We start from the raw sequence: 18,553 nt of genomic DNA, 5'->3' as shown, positions 1-18,553 counted from the left end.
CCACTCATTTGTTTACTCTGCATTCATTCATTTAATGAATATTGGACACTTACTAGATATGAGGACACTCTAGGAGCTGGGAATGAAAACTTGAGTAATACTCTCTTTCTTCATGAAACTTATATACGAGTAGAGGAGATAAAATTAATAAGCAAATCACTACGTATTATATTACAATCGGTGCTAAGAATAAAAACAAAGAAAGGCATAGCAAGAGGTGGAGAAGGTAATTAAATAGAACGTCTGTTAAGGAGATGGAAAGAAGGAAAGAAGGAGCAAGCATCGGGAAGGTCCCTGCGATGAGTGTTCCAGGCCAGGAGTATGGTGAGCGCCGTGGCCCTGGTACGGGCCTGTGTGTGCTCGAGGAGCAGTCGAGAGGCCGGTGTGGTTGGAGTACAGGGAGCAAAGCAGAGAAGACAGGAGATGAGAATCTGCTGTAAGAAATGTGTACCCTTTCAAGCAGGAGAGTAATATGGTCTCATCTGCGTTTCAACAAGATCTGTTGGCTACCGTGTGCAGGCTGGGCCGGATCAAGTCAGGAGATCAGGCAGCGAGCCTTTGCGGACGTCTAGATGAGAGACGGTGGCGACTTGCACCAGGATGTGATGGGAAGGGGAGGAGGGACCAATCGGGGTACATCTGGTGGGCCGATGTGTCAGCCCTCACTGATGAGGGTGCAGTGGGCACAGAGGAGTCTTTCGAAGAGTTTTGCTGTGAAGGGGAGCAGAGAAATAGGGTGTGGCTGGAAGGGAACACAGAGTCAGTGCAGGGTTGGTCAGTTTGGAAGGATCGATTTGAACGTCTCTAAACATCACCTTCTTCTTGTCTGTGAAATGGGGATAATGATGATATTTTTAACCTCACAGGGCTCTTGTGAGGATGCCTCGAGGTAGTCTCTGTGAAGACCTTAGCTTGAGGTGCGGCATTCACAAGTCCTTCACGAATGCTAGATATTCGTGTAATTATTAAGGACTCAGAGGACGACGTAGTCACTCATTTATCCACCTGGCAAATATCTGAGGACACACTATGCATATGCTCTCCTCTTGCCAGCTCTCCCATGTTTTGGCTTTAGTGTGACTTGCTATGTTTCTTGATAACCATGACCTCAGTGACCACAGTAACTCAGTGTATATCCTGTGAAGGGGCTCAGCTGACCCAGCACCGCAAAGGAGAATGACTGCTCTCTTCCTGTCTTCCTAAAGTGCACCCTATCATTCTTTACAAACCCGCTACCTGAGGACTGTTTGTTTCTCCTAAGCCTTCAACTGTCCCCTCAGCTCAGGACTGAAACCCTACCTAGATGAGACACAGCCATTGTTATTAGTAGCGGAATTTTTATCCTTACTGAATGAAACTTATTTTTGTTAGAAGTCTGTAATTCACTTGAAGGATTCTTTGCTCAGAATAATGGATTCTTAGAAAACCGCCATGTTAAATTGCATCCGTTCAAAAAAAAATGTACAGTAACTCTGGTGGACTTGAAGGAAGAAAGGAAACAAACTCTGTAATTTCTTAAAGCAGGGCTTGCAAACATCTGGAAGAATCAGGCAGGACCAGAGTGAGGGGCAGTACACACGTGTCGGAGGAGGAAGCCCACAGGGGCAACACTGGCCCCCCAGGGACAGTCGGTGTAGTCTTGCCTTTTGGAAATGAGAGTCCGCTGTTGGCACAGGTTTTTTGTTTTTAGAAGATGATTCAGAATTCTGTATTTTGATGCGAAATATCTTGATACGTAGATGTGGGCTCAAATGTATAAAATTCTGTAAGGGCAAAGCAAAACACGTCTGTTGCCTGAATGCAGCCTACAGTCCCCTGACGCCTTTTGAGTACTGGGTCCCAGAGTGAATTTTATTGTCCTCCCTTAGAGGCTACGCCTGCAGAGACCAGCTAAAAATGGAGTCAATGAGCTTTGATAGAAACCGAAGAGCATGCTGATATAATTTGTTTTCTTAGAGGCTTTCATGGCCATTTTCTTTTCCAAGAAATGCAATAGCCTTTGGTTAGAGAGCTCTCACCTTACTTTCGTGAGTTTGAATGGCTGGGGATTGGATTCAAAAAGAAGACTGAGCTGTGTCTGAGAGCTGACATCTTTGTATCTTTCAAAGATAATCTAGAGCATAGTGGTTTAAAACCACAGACTTCGGAGTTACAAGGACCACGTTTTGAGCCTGAATCTTCTGCCTTTACATTTACAAGCTTGTGCTTTTGTGGGCTTTTCTAATCCTCAATTTCCTCATTACTAAAATGGAGAGAACCATGATACCTCTGGTGATTGTGACCATTAAATGAGATGCACATGTACGGTTCTTTCTGAAATACTGGGTCCAACGAGGGCTTTGAAAATGTTGGCCGCTGCCTTTGTGAATGTTGTGGCAGTTCTCATTACTGCCATCTCTCACGGAGCTCAAGTTGGCTCACGCTGTGCACTTAAAAGACTCAACAGTCTTGTTACTGGTTACGAACAAAATTGGATCAAGGACTTGGCAGGAGGTTTACTTACTGACATACGTTCAGGAATCAGTATGTCAGGATCGGGTTTGAGGACTCCTGTCACGTTGTTGTCTGTTTTCTAAGACTACTAGTTCTATTAACTTCTGAAAGCTTTCTTTCTTTCTTAATTTCTTTCTTTCTTTCTTTCTTTCTTTCTTTCTTTCTTTCTTTCTTTCTTTCTTTCTTTCTTTCTTTCTTTCTTTCTTTCTTTCATGTTTATTTATTTTTGAGAGAGAGAGACAGAGTGTGAGCGGGGAAGGGGCGGGGAGACAGGCAGACACAGAATCCAAAGCAGGCTCCAGGTTCTGAGCTGTCAGCACAGAGCCCGACATGGGGCTCAAACCCATGAACTGTGAGATCACGACCTGAGGCGAAGTCGGATGCTTAACCGACTGAGCCACCCAGGCTCCCCTGAAAGCTTTCTGATAACACAGTTCAACACAATCTGCTACTTCTCAACCTCAGCAGCATTTATACTATTATATTTGGCTTACCAGTATGTTGTTTTTTTTCCTCTTTTGTGTTAGCTTTGATTCCTTAGGTTTTAAGAGGCTTATAATACATACCTGTCGTAAATCTTCCTTTGCACCCAATATGATGCTGGGTACGAGTAAGCCATCAGTGCCTGCATACTGATTTAACTTTTCATAATATATGGAGACTTTTAATTTTGTTTATTTTTTTATTTCAGACACTTTTTGTTTCAAGTTTTTATTTAAATTCTAGTTAGTTAAAATATAGTGTTGTATCGGTTTCAGGAGTAGAATTTAGTGGCTCATCACTTAATATATAACACCCAGTGCTCATTCCAAGTGCCCTCCTTAATACCCATCACCCGGTAAGCCCATCCCCTCCCACCTCCCCTCCGGCAGCCTTCAGTTTGTTCTCTCTCATTAAGAGCCTCTTATGGTTTGCCTCCCTCTCTCTCTTTTTCCCTCCTTCCCCTACTTCATGTTTTGTTTCTTAAATTCCACTATGAGTGAGATCACATGGTAGTTGTCTCTGACTTGTTTTGTTTAGCGTAATACACTCTAGCTCCATCCATGTCATTGTAAATAGCAAGATTTCACTCTTTTGGATGGCTGAGTAATATTTCATTATATGTGTGTGTGTATACATATATATATGTGTGTGTGTGTGTGTGTGTGTATATATATATATATATATACATATATATATATATGTATATATATATCACCTCTTCTTTATCTGCTCATCCATCCATTTGATGGACTTTTGGGCTTTTTCCATTTGGCTATTGTTGATAATGCTGCTGTAAACATTGGGGTGCATGTGTCTCTTTGAATTGGTATTTTTGTATCCTTTGTGTAAATATCTGGTAGTGTCATTGTTGGGTTGTAGGGTAGTTCTGTTTTTAACTTTTTGAGGAACCTCTCTATATGGAGACTTTTTAGCCTTTGTTTATATAGAGTCAGCAGCAGCAACAGCTTCAGGACAGAAGAAGTTTCTTCTTGGGGGCAGCACTGGAACCCACAGGTGGAGGCTGGCTTGTCTGTGTCTGGCACAAATATTAATTCTCCAACCCGCATGCTGGTACAGAAACTGACAGCATTAGGCAGTTAACTTTGTCAGTAACTTATGACAAAGTCAAAGTGGAAACATGAACATTGCAATAAAATTTATCAGGAAATCTTGGGGCACCTTAAATCAGTCATTTAAGTGTCTGACTTCAGCTCAGGTCATGATCTCATGGTTCCTGGGATCAAGCCCCACACTGGGCTCTCTGCTGTCAGTGCAGAGCCTGCTTCGGATCATCGGCCCTCTCTCTCTGCCCCTTTCCTGCTCCCCCTATTTTTCTCTGAAATATAAGTGAACATTTAAAAAATGTATCAGGGAATCTTTAGAATTCTTAGAAGAGTTTAGAAACTCTGGTTTTGAAAACTGCTGTAGCAATGCAAAGCAAATATCCACAGGCTTCAAAATAGAAATTAAAGATCACTGCATTCTTTAGGGAAAAAAACCACGATTTACACAGGAAGCATCAGATGAACCAATAACTGATGAGGAAGATCATTTAAGAATGATTACCTCCTGGGGGGCCTGGGTGGTTCAGTCAGTTAGGCATCTGATTCTTGATTTTGACTCAGGTCATGATCTCACGGTTCATGGGCCCGAGCCCCACGTCAGGCCCTGCACTGGCAGCGTGGAACCTGCTTGGGATTCTCTCTCTCTCTGCCCCTCCCCCACTTATGCTCTCTTTCTCTCAAAAATAAACTTAAAAAAATTTTAAAAAGTGATACTGTATAAATTTATCTTTAAACGTTTTCAATGTTTATTTTTGAGACAGAGACAGAGAGAGAGAGAGAAAACATGGAGCAGTGGAGGGGCAGAGAGAAGGGAGACACAGAGTCCAAAGTAGACTCCAGGCTTTAAGCTGCCAGCACACAGCCCGATGCAGGGCTCGAACCACGAGAACTGTGAGATCATGACCTGAGCGGAATTCGGATGTTTAACCAACTGAGACACCCAGGTGGCCCCTGAGGTGTATACTTTGATCGTCACGTTGAATGCTTTGAGCACTGGGTGGGTTTATTTCTTTTAGCCACACCTAGGATTTGATTAGTACAGTAGGAACAATATGTTGACACAGTGGCTTGATACAACAGAACTTGGATCCCTCAGGATGTGGAATTGATACACGGTATGAACTGAATCTCATGTCACAGAGAGATAATAAAAATAAAAATCCACAGGCATTTAAAGGTACAGATTTAGCCATTAGTTATATGCCGTTTCCCAACCATTTCTACTTAAATTGCTGATTAAGATAAAAATGAAGCGATGTTTCAATTTCTTCCCTCCACAATCCCTTGCTCAGTGTTTGTGATAAGCCTCTAGACTTTGAACTAGTTGTCAGACAGTATGGTGAATAGAGAATATAAATAGATTTTTCATTAAAAACATGAACTCGAGGAAGGCAATATGTGACCTCTTTCTTTCTCACTTTGTAGCATATTCCTGTAAACTGTTATCAACTAAAATGCCTTGTATTCGATTGAATTCAAACTCACTCGAGGTAAGTGATTTTAAAAATTCTATTTAATACGAGTATACCCAATTTGTTACTTGAGTGTTCCCCAACACCTTAAAATCTATGTAAGTTGTCTTGAACTCCCACTCAAGTCCACTGGAACATTACCTCTGGTTCCGACTTCTTTCTTTCTTTCTTTTTTTTTTTTTTTTAAAGATTTTTCTTCACATTTTTTTTATTTTTGAGAGACGGGGAGAGACAGAGCACAAAGGGAGGGGCAGAGAGAGAATGAGACACAGAATCTGAAGGAGGCTCCAAGCTCCAAGCTGTCAGCACAGAGCCCAACGCGGGGCTCAAACTCACAAACCATGAGACCATGACCTGAGCTGAAGTCGGACGCTCAACCGACTGAGCCACACAGGCACCCCTCTGGTTCCCACTTCTTGCCTCATTCTTAGGCTAGTCCTTCATCACCCTGTTCCCAGCATCATACCAAACCCAGCACTCAGATACTTGATTTTAAAAATGAAAAAAAAAAAAAAAAAAGAAAAATATGTGCATATAGCAGTCTTTACCAGAAGTTTAAGTAGATACCTGGCATTTACATTGCAAGAATGAAAGGATTTTGGAATCCAATACTGAACATCCTTGCCCTTAAAAATTAAATGGCTACAGCCATTTATTTTCTGTTAATTTTTTTTACTGTATAATTTTCATACTCACTTTAAATTTTAAATAGATTTCATCTATTCCATTTCATCCTTTTTTTTTTTAAATGTAGTTCTGAGTTTCTGACACATATCATTATTATTCTCCATGAAAAACTTTAAAAATATTTCTACTGGGCAGATCAGCTGGTGATGAATTTCCTGGTTTTGTGTGAGAAAGTCTTTATTTCTCTTTCACATTTGAAGGACAGTTACACTGGATATAGAATTCTAGGTTGGTATTTCTTGTTCTTTCAGTACTTCCTTCTCAACTGTGTAGTTTCTGATGAGAAGCCTGCTATTTCTTACTTTATTCTTCCCTTCTGGCTTCTTTCAACATTTCTTCTTTGCCTTTGATTTTGTGGTTTGAGTGTGATATGCCTAGGTATAGATTTTTTTTTTTTTTTTTTTTTTGTATTTATCATGCTTGGTGTTTTCTAAGCTCCCTGGGTTTATGGTTATGTGTTTGCCATTAGTTTGGGAACATTTTTAGTCATTAGTACTTAAAATTCTCTTTGTTTTGTTCTCTTACTCTTCTCCTTCTGGAATTCCAGTTGACTGTATGTTGTTAGATCTTTTAAATTGTCCCACAGTTCTTGAATATTTCATTTGGGATTTTTTTTCTAATTCTTTTTACTCTTTGTATTTCAGTTTGGGAAATTTCTGTTGACATAATTCAAGCTTAATTATATTAATTAATTAGTTAATAATTAATTATATATTACATAATTCAATTTGTAGACTGTGTCCAGTCTATTGTTGGGCTCAATAAGGGCAATCTTCTGTTACAGTGTTTTTTATTTCTAGCATTTCATTTTTATTCTTTAAGTGTTTCCATCACTCTGCTTATCTTCCCCATATATTGTCTATTTTTCCATTACAGTCCCTAACATGTTAATCATAGTTTATTTTATTTTTAAAAGATGTTCATTTATGTAATTAGAAAGACTGTGAGTGAGGGTGGGGCAAAGAGATCATGAGAGAGAGGATCCCAAGCAGGCCCTGTGCTATCACGAACGGTGAGATCATGACCTGAGCCAAAATCAAGAGCCAGACACTTAACCGATTGAACCACCCAGGAGCCTCGATCATAGTTTATTTTAAATTCACTGATACTTCCAAAATCTGTGTTATCTTTGAATCTGGTTCTGATGCTTGCTTTAGCTCTTCAGATATGGTGCTTTTTCTTGCCTTTTAGCATGTCTTGTAATTTTTTGTTGAAAGCTGGACATGATGAATCTGGTAATAGAAACTGAGCTAAAGGCCTTTAATGTAAAGTTTTATGCTAATCTGGCCATACTTAATGTTCGCTGCAGCTGCACACACAAGAAGTTCCAGTTTTTTTTTTTCCATAGACATAGCAAAAACAGCCTGTAATTCATAAGGATCACAAAACACCCCAAATAGCCAAAGCAATCCTAAGAATGAAGAACAAAGCCAGAAGCCTCATACTTCCTGATTTCAAAATATATTACAAAGTTACAATTATTAAAACAGTACGGTACTGACATAAAGACAGAGACCAATGGGAAAGAATAGGGTCCAGAAATAACCCATGTATATGGATTACAGGGATGCCAAGAATGCACACTGGGGAGAGGATAGTCCCTTCAAAAAATGGTCTTGGAAAAGCTGGATATCCACATTCAAAAGAAAAAAATCAGATCCTGTCTTAGTCCATTCTGGCTGCTATCACAAAATACCACAGACTGGCTAGCCTATAAACAACAGAAATTTATTTCTCACAGTTTTGGAGACTGGGAAATCCACAACCAAGGCACCATCATGGTCATGTTCTGGTGCTGGTTGTCTTCCTGGGTCATAGCTGGTGCCTTCTAAGCTGTGTCCACAGGTGGCGAAAGGGGCTAGGGATTTCTGGAGTCTCTTCCATAAGAGCATTAATCTTCATGACATAATTACTTCTCAAAGGCTCCACCTCCTAATATCACTGGGCATTAGGATTTGAACATATGAATTTTGGGGGACACAAACATTCAGACCATAGCAGACTCTTACATTACAGCATACACAAAAGTCAAGTCAAAGTGGATTAAATACTTAAACAGAGACCCAAAACTGTAAAATCCTAGAAGAAATCATAGGGGGGAACCTGCTTGACATTGAACTTGGCACTGATTTCTTGGATATGATAACAAAAGCACAGGCAATAAAAGCAAAAATAGACAAGTACCACTAAACTAAAAATCTTGACTATATTTTGTTAAATTTGTCACTAGGTACTTTATGTATGTGGCTATACTGGAACTGGAATTGTATGTACAGCTTAATTTTCCAATTATTTGCTCCTAAAATACCAAAAGTTTAATTTTTTAAACTTTAATTTGAGAGAGAGAGAAAGGGAGAGAGAGGAAGAGAGAGCATGAGCAGGTGAGGGGCAGAGAGAGAGAGAGAAAGAGAGAAGAGAGAAAGAAAAAGGGGGAGAGAAAGAATTCCAAGCAGGCTCTGCACTGTCGGTGTAAAGCCTGATGCGGGGCTCGATCTTTTGAACTGTGAGATCATAACCAAAATCAAGAGTCAGGTGCATAACTGAGCCACCCAGGCGCCCCAATTCTGAATTCTTGATAGTGATAATTTATATTCTTTTTCTGGATCAGTATAGTAATGGGTTTACCCATTTTGTTGATCTTTTCAAAGAACCAGATTTTTGACTTTGTTATTTGCTCCATATTTTGTCTGTTTTCAATGTCATTGATTGTTACTCCTGTCTTTATTACTTATTTCCATCTACTGCTTTGTGTTTAATTTGTTCTTCAGTCTTTTTGAGGTGTATATATATTAACCCTGGCTTTCATGATCTTTATTCTGATGTTTGCCATTACTGGGGGCTTTGCTGGGGAGGTACTGGGAAGGTCCCTCCCCTCCAGGGTTAAGCAACTCCCAGAGCTAGTAAACAGCTTGCCCAGTGAGTGTGCCTTTCTTATGCAAACCAACCAATCCAGAGCCCATACCCCTACCACCTACTTTATCGGGCTCTCACATTCTGGGCCACTATCCACTTGCCCTAAGCCCCAGAGCCTACTGAAATTATTCAAACTCGCAAAATCCTAGATCTGCTTACCCTGTCTCACCTGTTCCTTTCTGTGGAAAGCACAATAAAGGTTCTTGCCCACACTTTCCTTCTGTTCCCTTTGCCTTCTGACTGAACTCAGTGCTGTCCCATGTGTCCCCCCCCACCCCCACCCTCCATCTCCACTGTGTTATTTGCTTCCGTATCTTGGGATCTGTCAGTATCACAAATTGTCTTTTCAAGGGCAATTGTCTCCTGATCTGTTGGCCTTAACTATATCTCAAATTTTCTATTAATACACTATATTTTAGAACAGTGTGTTCCTTTCCAATTGCTGCATAGCAAATGACCACCAACTTAGCAGCTTAAAGCAACATAAATTTTTTTGTCTTACGGATTTCACGGGTTAGGAATTTGACATGTTTTGGTTCGGCTCAGTGTCTTACTGGGCTGAAATCAGGATGTCAGCTGGCTGTGTCCCCATCTGGAGTCTCAACTTGGGAAAAAGCCACTTTGAAGCTCCCTTAGTTGGTTGGCAGAATCTACTTCCTTGTGTCTGTATGAGGTCCTGTCTTCTTGCTAGCTGTCAGCCAGGGACTGCTCTCGGGAACTAGAGGTCACTCGTAGGTCCCTGCCTTGTGGCTCTCTCTGCAACATGGCAGTTTACTTCCAGGCCAACAAAAGAACATGTGCTGCAGCTTGGAATATCTCTGTCCTTTTGTCTCTGACCTTTAATACCTCTTTTGAAAGAGCCTACCAGATGAGGTCAATGGGAAGGGATTGTACGGAGCATGCCCATTGGTGGGTGGGAATCTTAAAATCCTGCCTACCACGAGGCGAAAATTCAGGTGATTATTTTTCAACATATTTTCTAACTTAAGCACTAAAACCATAATTTTTCTTCTATGCATTGCTTTAGCTGTATTCCATAAATATTAGTGTTATATTTTCAATAAGGTTATTTCAAAATATCCAATTTTCACTAATTTCTTCTTTGACCCATGGCTTATTTAGAAGTGTGTTAAATTTACATATATTTGGCATGTTTCTAGATGTCTTATTGTTACTTGTTTTTAATTCAATTTAATTCTGGACAAAGGACATATGTTTTAATTGGTCTTAATCATTTTGAATCCATTCAGACTTGTTTTATGTTCGAGTATATGGTTTCAGTAAAATTGCTATGTGCAAATATCAGTTGAGTCACGGTGACTGAGTCACTGTTGTAATAAACTGTCCTCATTGTATTTCTAGCCATTCTATCAATTTCTGAAAGAATTATTAAAATCCTACCGTAATTTTGAATTTTATATTTCTCCCTTTTATTCTACCCATTTTTGCTTCATATATTTTGAGGCTCTATTGTTAGGAAATATAATTGTTATTTCTTTCTGAAAAATTAACTTTTTAATCATTATGAAATGTCTCTATTTTTGGTAATATTTTCTCTTTAAGGCTATGTTATCTGATATATCACTTCAGCTTTCTCATTATGGTTAACTCTTCATGGCACATAATAATGGTGGTATCTTTTCTAATATTTTCCTTTATTTCTCAGTTTAGTTTGCATATACTTTGAGGGTTGTGTATAGCCTTTGTACTATTTTATTAAATTTAAAAAAAAATTTTTAATGTTTTATTTTTGAGAGCTAGAGTGTGAGCAGGGGAGGGGCAGAGAGAGAGGGAGACACAGAATCTGAAGCAGGCTCCAGGCTCAGATCAGTTAGCACAGAGCCTGATGAGGGGCTCGAACTCACGGACTGCAAGATGATGACCTGAGCCGAAGTCAGATGCTCAACTGACTGAGCCACCCAGGCACCCCTAGTCTTTAATAAGTCTCTTAAGAGTATAATAAATATAGAATAAAATGTTATGTTTTAACTCTTCTACTGTTAAATATTAGATGAAGGCTGAGTTATACTTTTTATTTCTCCAAATTATACACAGCAAAGGCAGCTGAGACGTGTTCAAATTTGTGTTTACAAAGTTTGTGACTTTGTGGGTCTTGGTTGCATAATTAGAATTTTCCAGAAGCTAGTCTTGTGAGTGAAAACTCTATTTCACTTCCATATTGTGATTTCCATGGTGATCTTGGTACTTTGTTTCTTTAAGATTTTCTCTTATGTTTTAAGTTCTTGTAAACTTTAGAGTTATGTCATTTTCAAAATTCATTATTCCTGAATGGATAAAGAAGATGTGGTTTACACATACAATGGAATACTACTTGGCCATAAGAAAGAATGAAATCTGGCCAATTTGCAGCAACGTGGATGGAACTGGAGGGTATTATGCCAAGTGAAATAAGTCAGTCAGAGAAAGACAGATACCATATGTTTTCACTGATATGTGGATCTTGAGAAACTTAACAGAAGACCATGGGGGAGGGGAAGGGGGAAAAAAAGTTACAAACAGAGAGGGAGGGAGGCCAACCACAAGAGATTCTTGAATACAGAGAGCAAACTGAGGGTGGATGCGGGGGTGGGGGAGAGGGGAAAGTGGGAAAGTGGGTGATGGGCATTGAGGAGGGCACCTGTTGGGATGAGCGCTGGGTGTTGTATGGAAACCAATTTGTAATAAATTACATTACAAAAAAAGTTTACCGTGTTAGTAGAGATTTTAAAGCAATCTCAATGCTTCATATTCACACATTTATTGAAAATGCTGCAAAAGAAAAACGGAGCCTCCAATTACAACAAAAATTGGGAAGGAGTGTCATTTTCCACTTAGCAAGCAAGCTCACCACTCATTTCAAGACATCAAAAAAAAAATTAATATTATAAAAAACCAGAACTCATTATTCCTAAATAATCATTACTGATACACTTGCTTTACATAATGAAGCAGATAATGCAATTTTCCCGTATAATGTGCTGCAGGTTGTGCTGTGCAGAATTTTACATAATTAACGTTGGCAAATGGCTCAGGTAGTCATGTTCTAGAGTGAACCATGTTGGAGGAATTATCTTCACTCCTGTCAACATTGGCAGCAGGAGGACTGGTAAAGAAAAACGAATAATTTAGGAGTGGAAGAAAAAAAATAAGATGTTAAGACTGTTAAGCTTTAGCTCCAAGCATTTACGTGTTCCAAGTAACTGTAAAATTGAAAGCAATATATTAATCAGAAAAGCACCAAGTTTTGTGTTCAGTGATGAAATGAAGTTTGAGAAGAGTTATTAGCGTATAGGAAAACTTCAATTTTGCCAGATTATTTTGGGGTCAACAAAATAACTGCAGTCATTTGAGATCACTGATGGGATATGTAGTGCACTGTGTGGAAAAAGCAGAAGTGGAAATGTTGAATATGATACACGTATAGTATATATTATAGCTCTTACACAGTACGAAATCAAATTTTAAGTGTCTGAATTTCATCTGTTTTTAGACCTGCAGGTTTATATAAAGGCCTTGGTAATTCAAGGATTATTAAATTACCTTTTATTTCAGGAAACACAGTAATTTCATTTGAGTAATGAGTAATGAAGGCCTTCTGAGGAAAATAGGAAGGAGAATTGTTTCATTAAAGCTTTTGGAGCTTGATACCTGTTATGTTTTAAAATTTTTCCCCAGGTGCCACATCTTGTTAAAATTTCATTCATTAACATGTTTAAGAAAAGTACAGATCATTAAAAAAAACCTCTGATTTCTACAGATGACTGAATAGAACTGAAAAGTGTAGTTAAGCAAAATAGTTAAATAATAAGCTTTTAAATATGATTTAGTATTTTATGGCACTCATTCCACATAGTTGAAGAAATGAAAGAGTTGGCAACAGTCAAGAAATCTTTTGGCACGCTTATTCACTAATCTTGCAACAGAAAGTGGTAACTGATACTATTTTTATTTCACTTGTATTGGATGAAGGAATTTTCTTTAGCATTAATCTGCATGACTTATAGTTTTGTTATGTATTTTCCTTAAAATACTCCACTATCTGAATTTTCCACTCTGCTACTGGCATGGGGAGTCATTTCTCTAAAATTTTGAGCTTTCAACAGTTTATGTGAATTATGAAAGAAAGGAAGGATGATCTGAGGAAAATAAGCTAAGGGAGGTGACTCCCACATATCTTAAATTGAACAACGAGTCTCTAAAACTTCTATACTTCCCCCTTAGAAACCGGAGACTCAGTTGTGTAGAGTTCACTCCCATTATTTTGTTCCCACCTTTGACATTTTTCTCAAAAATTCTCTGAACTTTCTGGTATGCTAGCACCCATTTGTATTTTCCAGCTGATATGAATTCACTCTTCTATACCTTTTGAAAAGCAGCTTTATTGAGATATGATCCACATCACACACAAAAATTATGTTTAATGTGTACAATTCAGTCTGTTTTAATATTTTCACACATACATGCAACCGTCACCGCAGTCAACTTTTAGAACACTTTGATCACCTCTAAAAGAATCTCCCTACTCTTTAGTTACCATTTCTCTCATCTTCCTTCCCCCACCCTAAACAACCACTAATCTACTTTGATGGATCAGGGTCCCTATATGCTTCAAACTCTATGGGTTTGCTTATTCTTGACTTTCATGTGAATTGAATCATAATAACATAGTCTTTTGTGACTGGCTTCTTTCAGCTACTGTATTTTTAAGGTTCGTCCATGTTGTAGAATGCATTAATACCTCATAACTTTTTGATGGCTAAAGAATATTCCATTGTATGGATATTCATACAATATTTTGTTTATCCATTCATCAGGTTGTTTTCACTTCTAGGCAATTGTGAATGGTGCTGCTATAAACATTCACGTACAAGTTTTGTGTGGACGCAGGTTTTCACTTGTCTTGGGTGTAGAAGCCTACGAGTGGTGTTGCTGGGTCATCTGGTGAACTCACGCTTACCCATCTGTAGGACCTGTCAGACTATTTTCCAAAGTGGCTATATCATTTTACATTCCAGCCAGCAGTGTTTGAGAGTTTTGGGTTTCTCTAAATCCTGATCAACATTTACTGTCTGGCTTTTTGATTCTAGTTGTGCTAATACGTATAAAGTAGTATCTCACTGTGGTTTCTCTTGGCATTTCGCTGGTCATCTATGATGTCACTCTTCTTTTCATGTTATTTACTTTTTCATTTCAGTGAGATACTTGAAGGGACGAATGAGGTAAAAAGTATGCCTCTGCCTACCATATTGATTCAGAAAGTCTTTTATTTATATTTATATATGTATATATAAAATGAGAAAAATAAGTGTCCCCCCCCCCCCCGCCCCACTCTGTTTTAGGCAACACAACAAGCAGTTAATCAGAACTGTCAAGATCTTGGAATCCTGTTAGGTGAAGAAAATGATCTGGCCCTCATCATTGATGGTGAAACACTGAAGTATGCCTTCCATCCTGAAGTTAAGAGGAGCTTTATCAATTTGGCCCTCTCATGTAGAGCGGTATTATGTTGTAGGTAAGGATATATTCACTGTTCTTCTCCCTTCCCTGCTATATTTAACATAAACATGTAAAGAAAATGTAGACATGGAAATAGGAGTTTCTGTAGAGGAAAAGTTCCTTATTGATGAAATATATGTTCAAACTGGAGAGAGATATCTGAGTTTAATTCTAATCGTCAAGCTTAAGATGTAGTAGAAAACAGATTATAATTTTTCAATGATAAATTATTGATGTATTGACCAGATGAAAGGTGTCTCCAGTAAGAACAAAGGTCCTCTATTTAATTAATTTAATAAATAAATAAATAATTTCTATTAAAAAAAATTTAATGCTTATTAGAGAGAGAGAGCATGAGCAGGGGAAGGACAGAGAGAGAAGGAGACACAGAATCCAAAGCAGGCTCCAGGCTCTGAGCTGTCAGCACAGAGCCTGACATGGGGCTCAAACTCACAAACCGGGAGATCATGACATGAACCAAACAAAGGCAAATGCTTAATTGACTGAGCCACCCAGGCGCCCCTATTTTTTTATGTTGATCTATTTATTTTTGAGAGAGAGACGGACAAGAAGACAGAGTATGAGTGGGAGAGAGGCAGAGAGGGAGGGAGACACAGAATCCGAAGCAGGCTCCAGGCTCCCAGCTGTCGGCACAGAGCCCGACATGGGGCTTGAACTCACCAACCTTAAGATCATGACCTGAGCTGGTGTCGAACGTTTAACCTGTTAAGCCTCCCAGGTGCCCCAGAGGTCCTCTATTTATAGTGAGGGGCATATCTGAAAAAATTCTGACACCTAGAGAGAAGTGAAGTTATCGGTGTTACTGGAAGTCTAAACATCAATTTAAAAAGGGGAATCATGTACAACAAAGATGGATGGAGCTAAGAAAATAAACTAAGTACAGAGTAATTGTTCCTTTCTCCTGAATAAAAATATTAACTGGGCCAATTATGAAGACGTTTTGATGCCTTGGACTTCTAAGTATTGATTTAGACGGTTTCTCAGTCGTCAGGTTCCCTATATGCTTCAAATGTCTCCCCCCGGTGTCCTTCTTTGTTCACGTTCATTCAGCATCAGCTACAAGAATTCGGCAGGTTCTGTTCTTTATTGCACTCTCACTTGTCACGACTGTAGTTTAGCCTTCAGGATTCTTTGTGACATAGCCTTCCATTAGTTAGAACCGAAATGACAGAAAGCTAAGTCAAATTCGCCTTTGGGCTAAAAGGGAATTTATTAGCTCACATAGTTGAAAATTCTGTTGGCAAAGCCAACTTCAAGGGAAGCAAGCAAATTTATCAACAGTTCGCCAGAATTATTTTTCTTTTCACTATTTAGACTTTATGGAACCATTTTCATTTTGCATTCTAACAATATTTTAAGGAGTGTTCGCGGTCTCTCCACCTGAACCTCCTACTCATGCTGGAGGAAGCAATGAAAGGACATCATTGAAGAGGAGAGAAAACATGGGCTAATTTTGCCACAAAGGCTGGACATTCCAGCAGTTGGCTTGCAGTGACCTAGTGGTGGTTGGTCCTAAATCTGGCTTTACTCGTGGTTTGTTGTAGGGTTCCAATGTTGTCTCCCTTTTGATCCGTCTGGTGCAGGCTTTATCCCCAGGCTAGATCCCCTTTTGGCAGCAAGTTAGGGGTTGAGAGACCTCGCATCTTCATAGGACTGCATCCAGGGGAAGTTTCACATCTGCTTTCTCCCATAAATCTCAGCAAACGGGACATCGTGCTTGGCTCTGAAAGATGCTTGCTGCCGGCAGCCTGAGATGAAAACAAAGGGATCGTATACATGCTGGTAACAGTGGGAAGAGCTGTTCTACCCCTAGGTCCAAAGGGATTGGAGGAGGGGAGTAGTCACTGTGCCTGGACGGAAAGAGTCCTTCGGAGCCGGCTGCCTCTAGAGGAGCAGTGAGCGGTAGTAGACAGACACAGCCACCTGGAGCGGATGTGGCAGGGAGGAGCAGGGGAATGTCCAACTTGACCTCACTCTCCTCCCTGTCCAGCTCCTGCAGGGGTCACTTGTCAGCCCACCGCGACACCAACTCTCAATCATCCAGGTTTATGTGGTCCAGTGTCTTAGTTTTTCCCCTTAGTCCCATCATCCCTTTAAGGGTCCCCATTGGAGGAACAGTAAACATAAATGAATACAAAACTGAAGTCTGTTGACTGAGGTACATCCTGAATGATGGAAACAATTTGGAATGGACCTGGCTGAAACTGTACTTTGCAGAGGGAGTGGTGGTGGAGAAGGAGAGGAGAGTCTGTCTCTCACTTTGTTCATGGCTGCAAACTTTTATGACTCAGTTTTTCTGTATATTCTACTAAAATTTCATGAGGAATTTCTAGTCTGTACTCATGAAAGACATCTGTCTGTGGTTTTATCTCAAGTTTTTGAGTGGCTTTGTTATCAGATCATTCTAACCTGATAAACTGATTTGGGAGGTGTTTCTTCGTCCTGTTTTCTATACTTTCTGTAGTGTTTGGTATGATTTCTTCCTAAAATGTTTGACAGACTTCACTGTTGATGATGCCACCTGGGCCTGGACTTTGTAGGAAGGCTCTGATGAGTAATTCAATTTAGTAAGCAAATATTTTCTACTACTTCTTCAAGTTTGTGATTTGTGTCTTTCAAGGGATTTGTCCATTTGTTCTAGCCACTTGTCGGCATGAAGTTTTTCACAATATTCCTTTATTTATTTGTTACTTTTGTGTGACGTGTGGTGGTGTTCCTTCCCTTCCTCATATGGATAATTTACTCTTTTTTTCCTTGATCAGTCTAGTTAGGGCTTTACCAGTTTTGCTGATATTTTCAAAAGGCCAACTCCATGGTCTGTCCAGTTTTTTATTTATATTCTGATATATATTTATAATGTGTATGTAATGTTATGTGTATATAACATTAATATGATGTGATATATGTGTATTATAATATATAACGATATAATATTCTGATAGACAATATAATATATACTCATCTGGATTATTTTCTACTTTCACCTTACTTTGGATTGAACTCATTTTTTTCTCATTCCCTTAAGGTAAAAACTTTTATCACTGATTTAAAATTTTTTTCTACTATAAGCATTTCAAGATATAAATCTTTAAGCACTGATTTAATTACATTTCACAAATTCTGGTATGTTGTGTTTTCATTATCATTCAGTTCAAAGTACGGTATTTTCTAATTTCTCTTGATTTCCTTTTTGACTCATGGGCTATTTAAAAGTATCGAATTCTCACACATTTGGGTATATTCCCTGTTATTGATTTCTAACTTAAAGCTATTATCAAAGAAAATACTCGGTTGATTTTTTTTCTTTGGTACTTTGTCACTCTCTTGTCTTCTGGCTCCCTTGTTTCTGGTGAGAAATTCACGCTGTTGTTACCCTGTATGTGATGTGTCATTTTCCTACTTTCTAGATTTTCTCTTTGTTACTGGGTTTCATTCATTTAGCTATGTTGGCTCTAAATGTGGTTCTTATTGTATTTATTCTACTTCGGATTCAATGGATCCCTAAATTAATGTTTTGTTTTGTTGTTACCAGATTGGAAAGTTTTCAACCATTATTTTCTCAGGGTTTTTTTTGTTTGTTTGTTTTTTGTTTTTGTTTTTGCTACTTTTGTTTCCTTTGCTTCGGGACTCCAATCACATGTATGATTGAATGCTTGATGTTGATTACAGACCCGTGGCACTGCCACTGCATTTTCAATTTCAACTCCTTTCTTTTTGGATTGCGTATTTTCTATTGATGTAACTTCAGATTCACTAATTTCTTCCACTCAGATCTGATCTTAAGTTACGAAGTGTATTGTTCACTTCATCCCAGAGTTTCTAATTTTTTTTTAATAGTTTCCATTCTTCTGTTGGGATATCCTGTTTGTTGACTCATAGTTATCATAATTTTCTTTCTTTGAACATATTTTAATTCTGTGAGCA

The 18,553-nt window shown here is 38.9% G+C and overlaps 1 protein-coding gene across 10 annotated transcripts in view; it reads left to right on the top strand.

Annotated features, from left to right (window-relative positions):
• The window catches only part of LOC102958974 (phospholipid-transporting ATPase IB-like), a 220,089-nt gene that overhangs the window by 99,031 nt on the left and 102,505 nt on the right, over positions 1 to 18,553 (top strand). For all 10 annotated transcript variants that reach the window (XR_006217562.1, XM_042985568.1, XM_042985522.1 and 7 more), the window contains 2 exons: positions 5,466 to 5,530; positions 14,452 to 14,624. Coding sequence is in view for 9 of the 10 variants with exons in the window: in XM_042985568.1 (XP_042841502.1) it covers positions 5,466 to 5,530; positions 14,452 to 14,624 (238 nt within the window). In the remaining variant the exon portion in view is untranslated. The remainder of the gene's footprint in view (positions 1 to 5,465; positions 5,531 to 14,451; positions 14,625 to 18,553) is intronic.

The sequence above is a fragment of the Panthera tigris genome, chromosome A1, assembly GCF_018350195.1.
Source record: "Panthera tigris isolate Pti1 chromosome A1, P.tigris_Pti1_mat1.1, whole genome shotgun sequence".
NCBI classification, from domain to species: Eukaryota; Metazoa; Chordata; class Mammalia; order Carnivora; family Felidae; genus Panthera; species Panthera tigris.
Note: the sequence above shows the minus strand (reverse complement) of the source record. Positions and strands in the feature narration are given on the sequence as shown.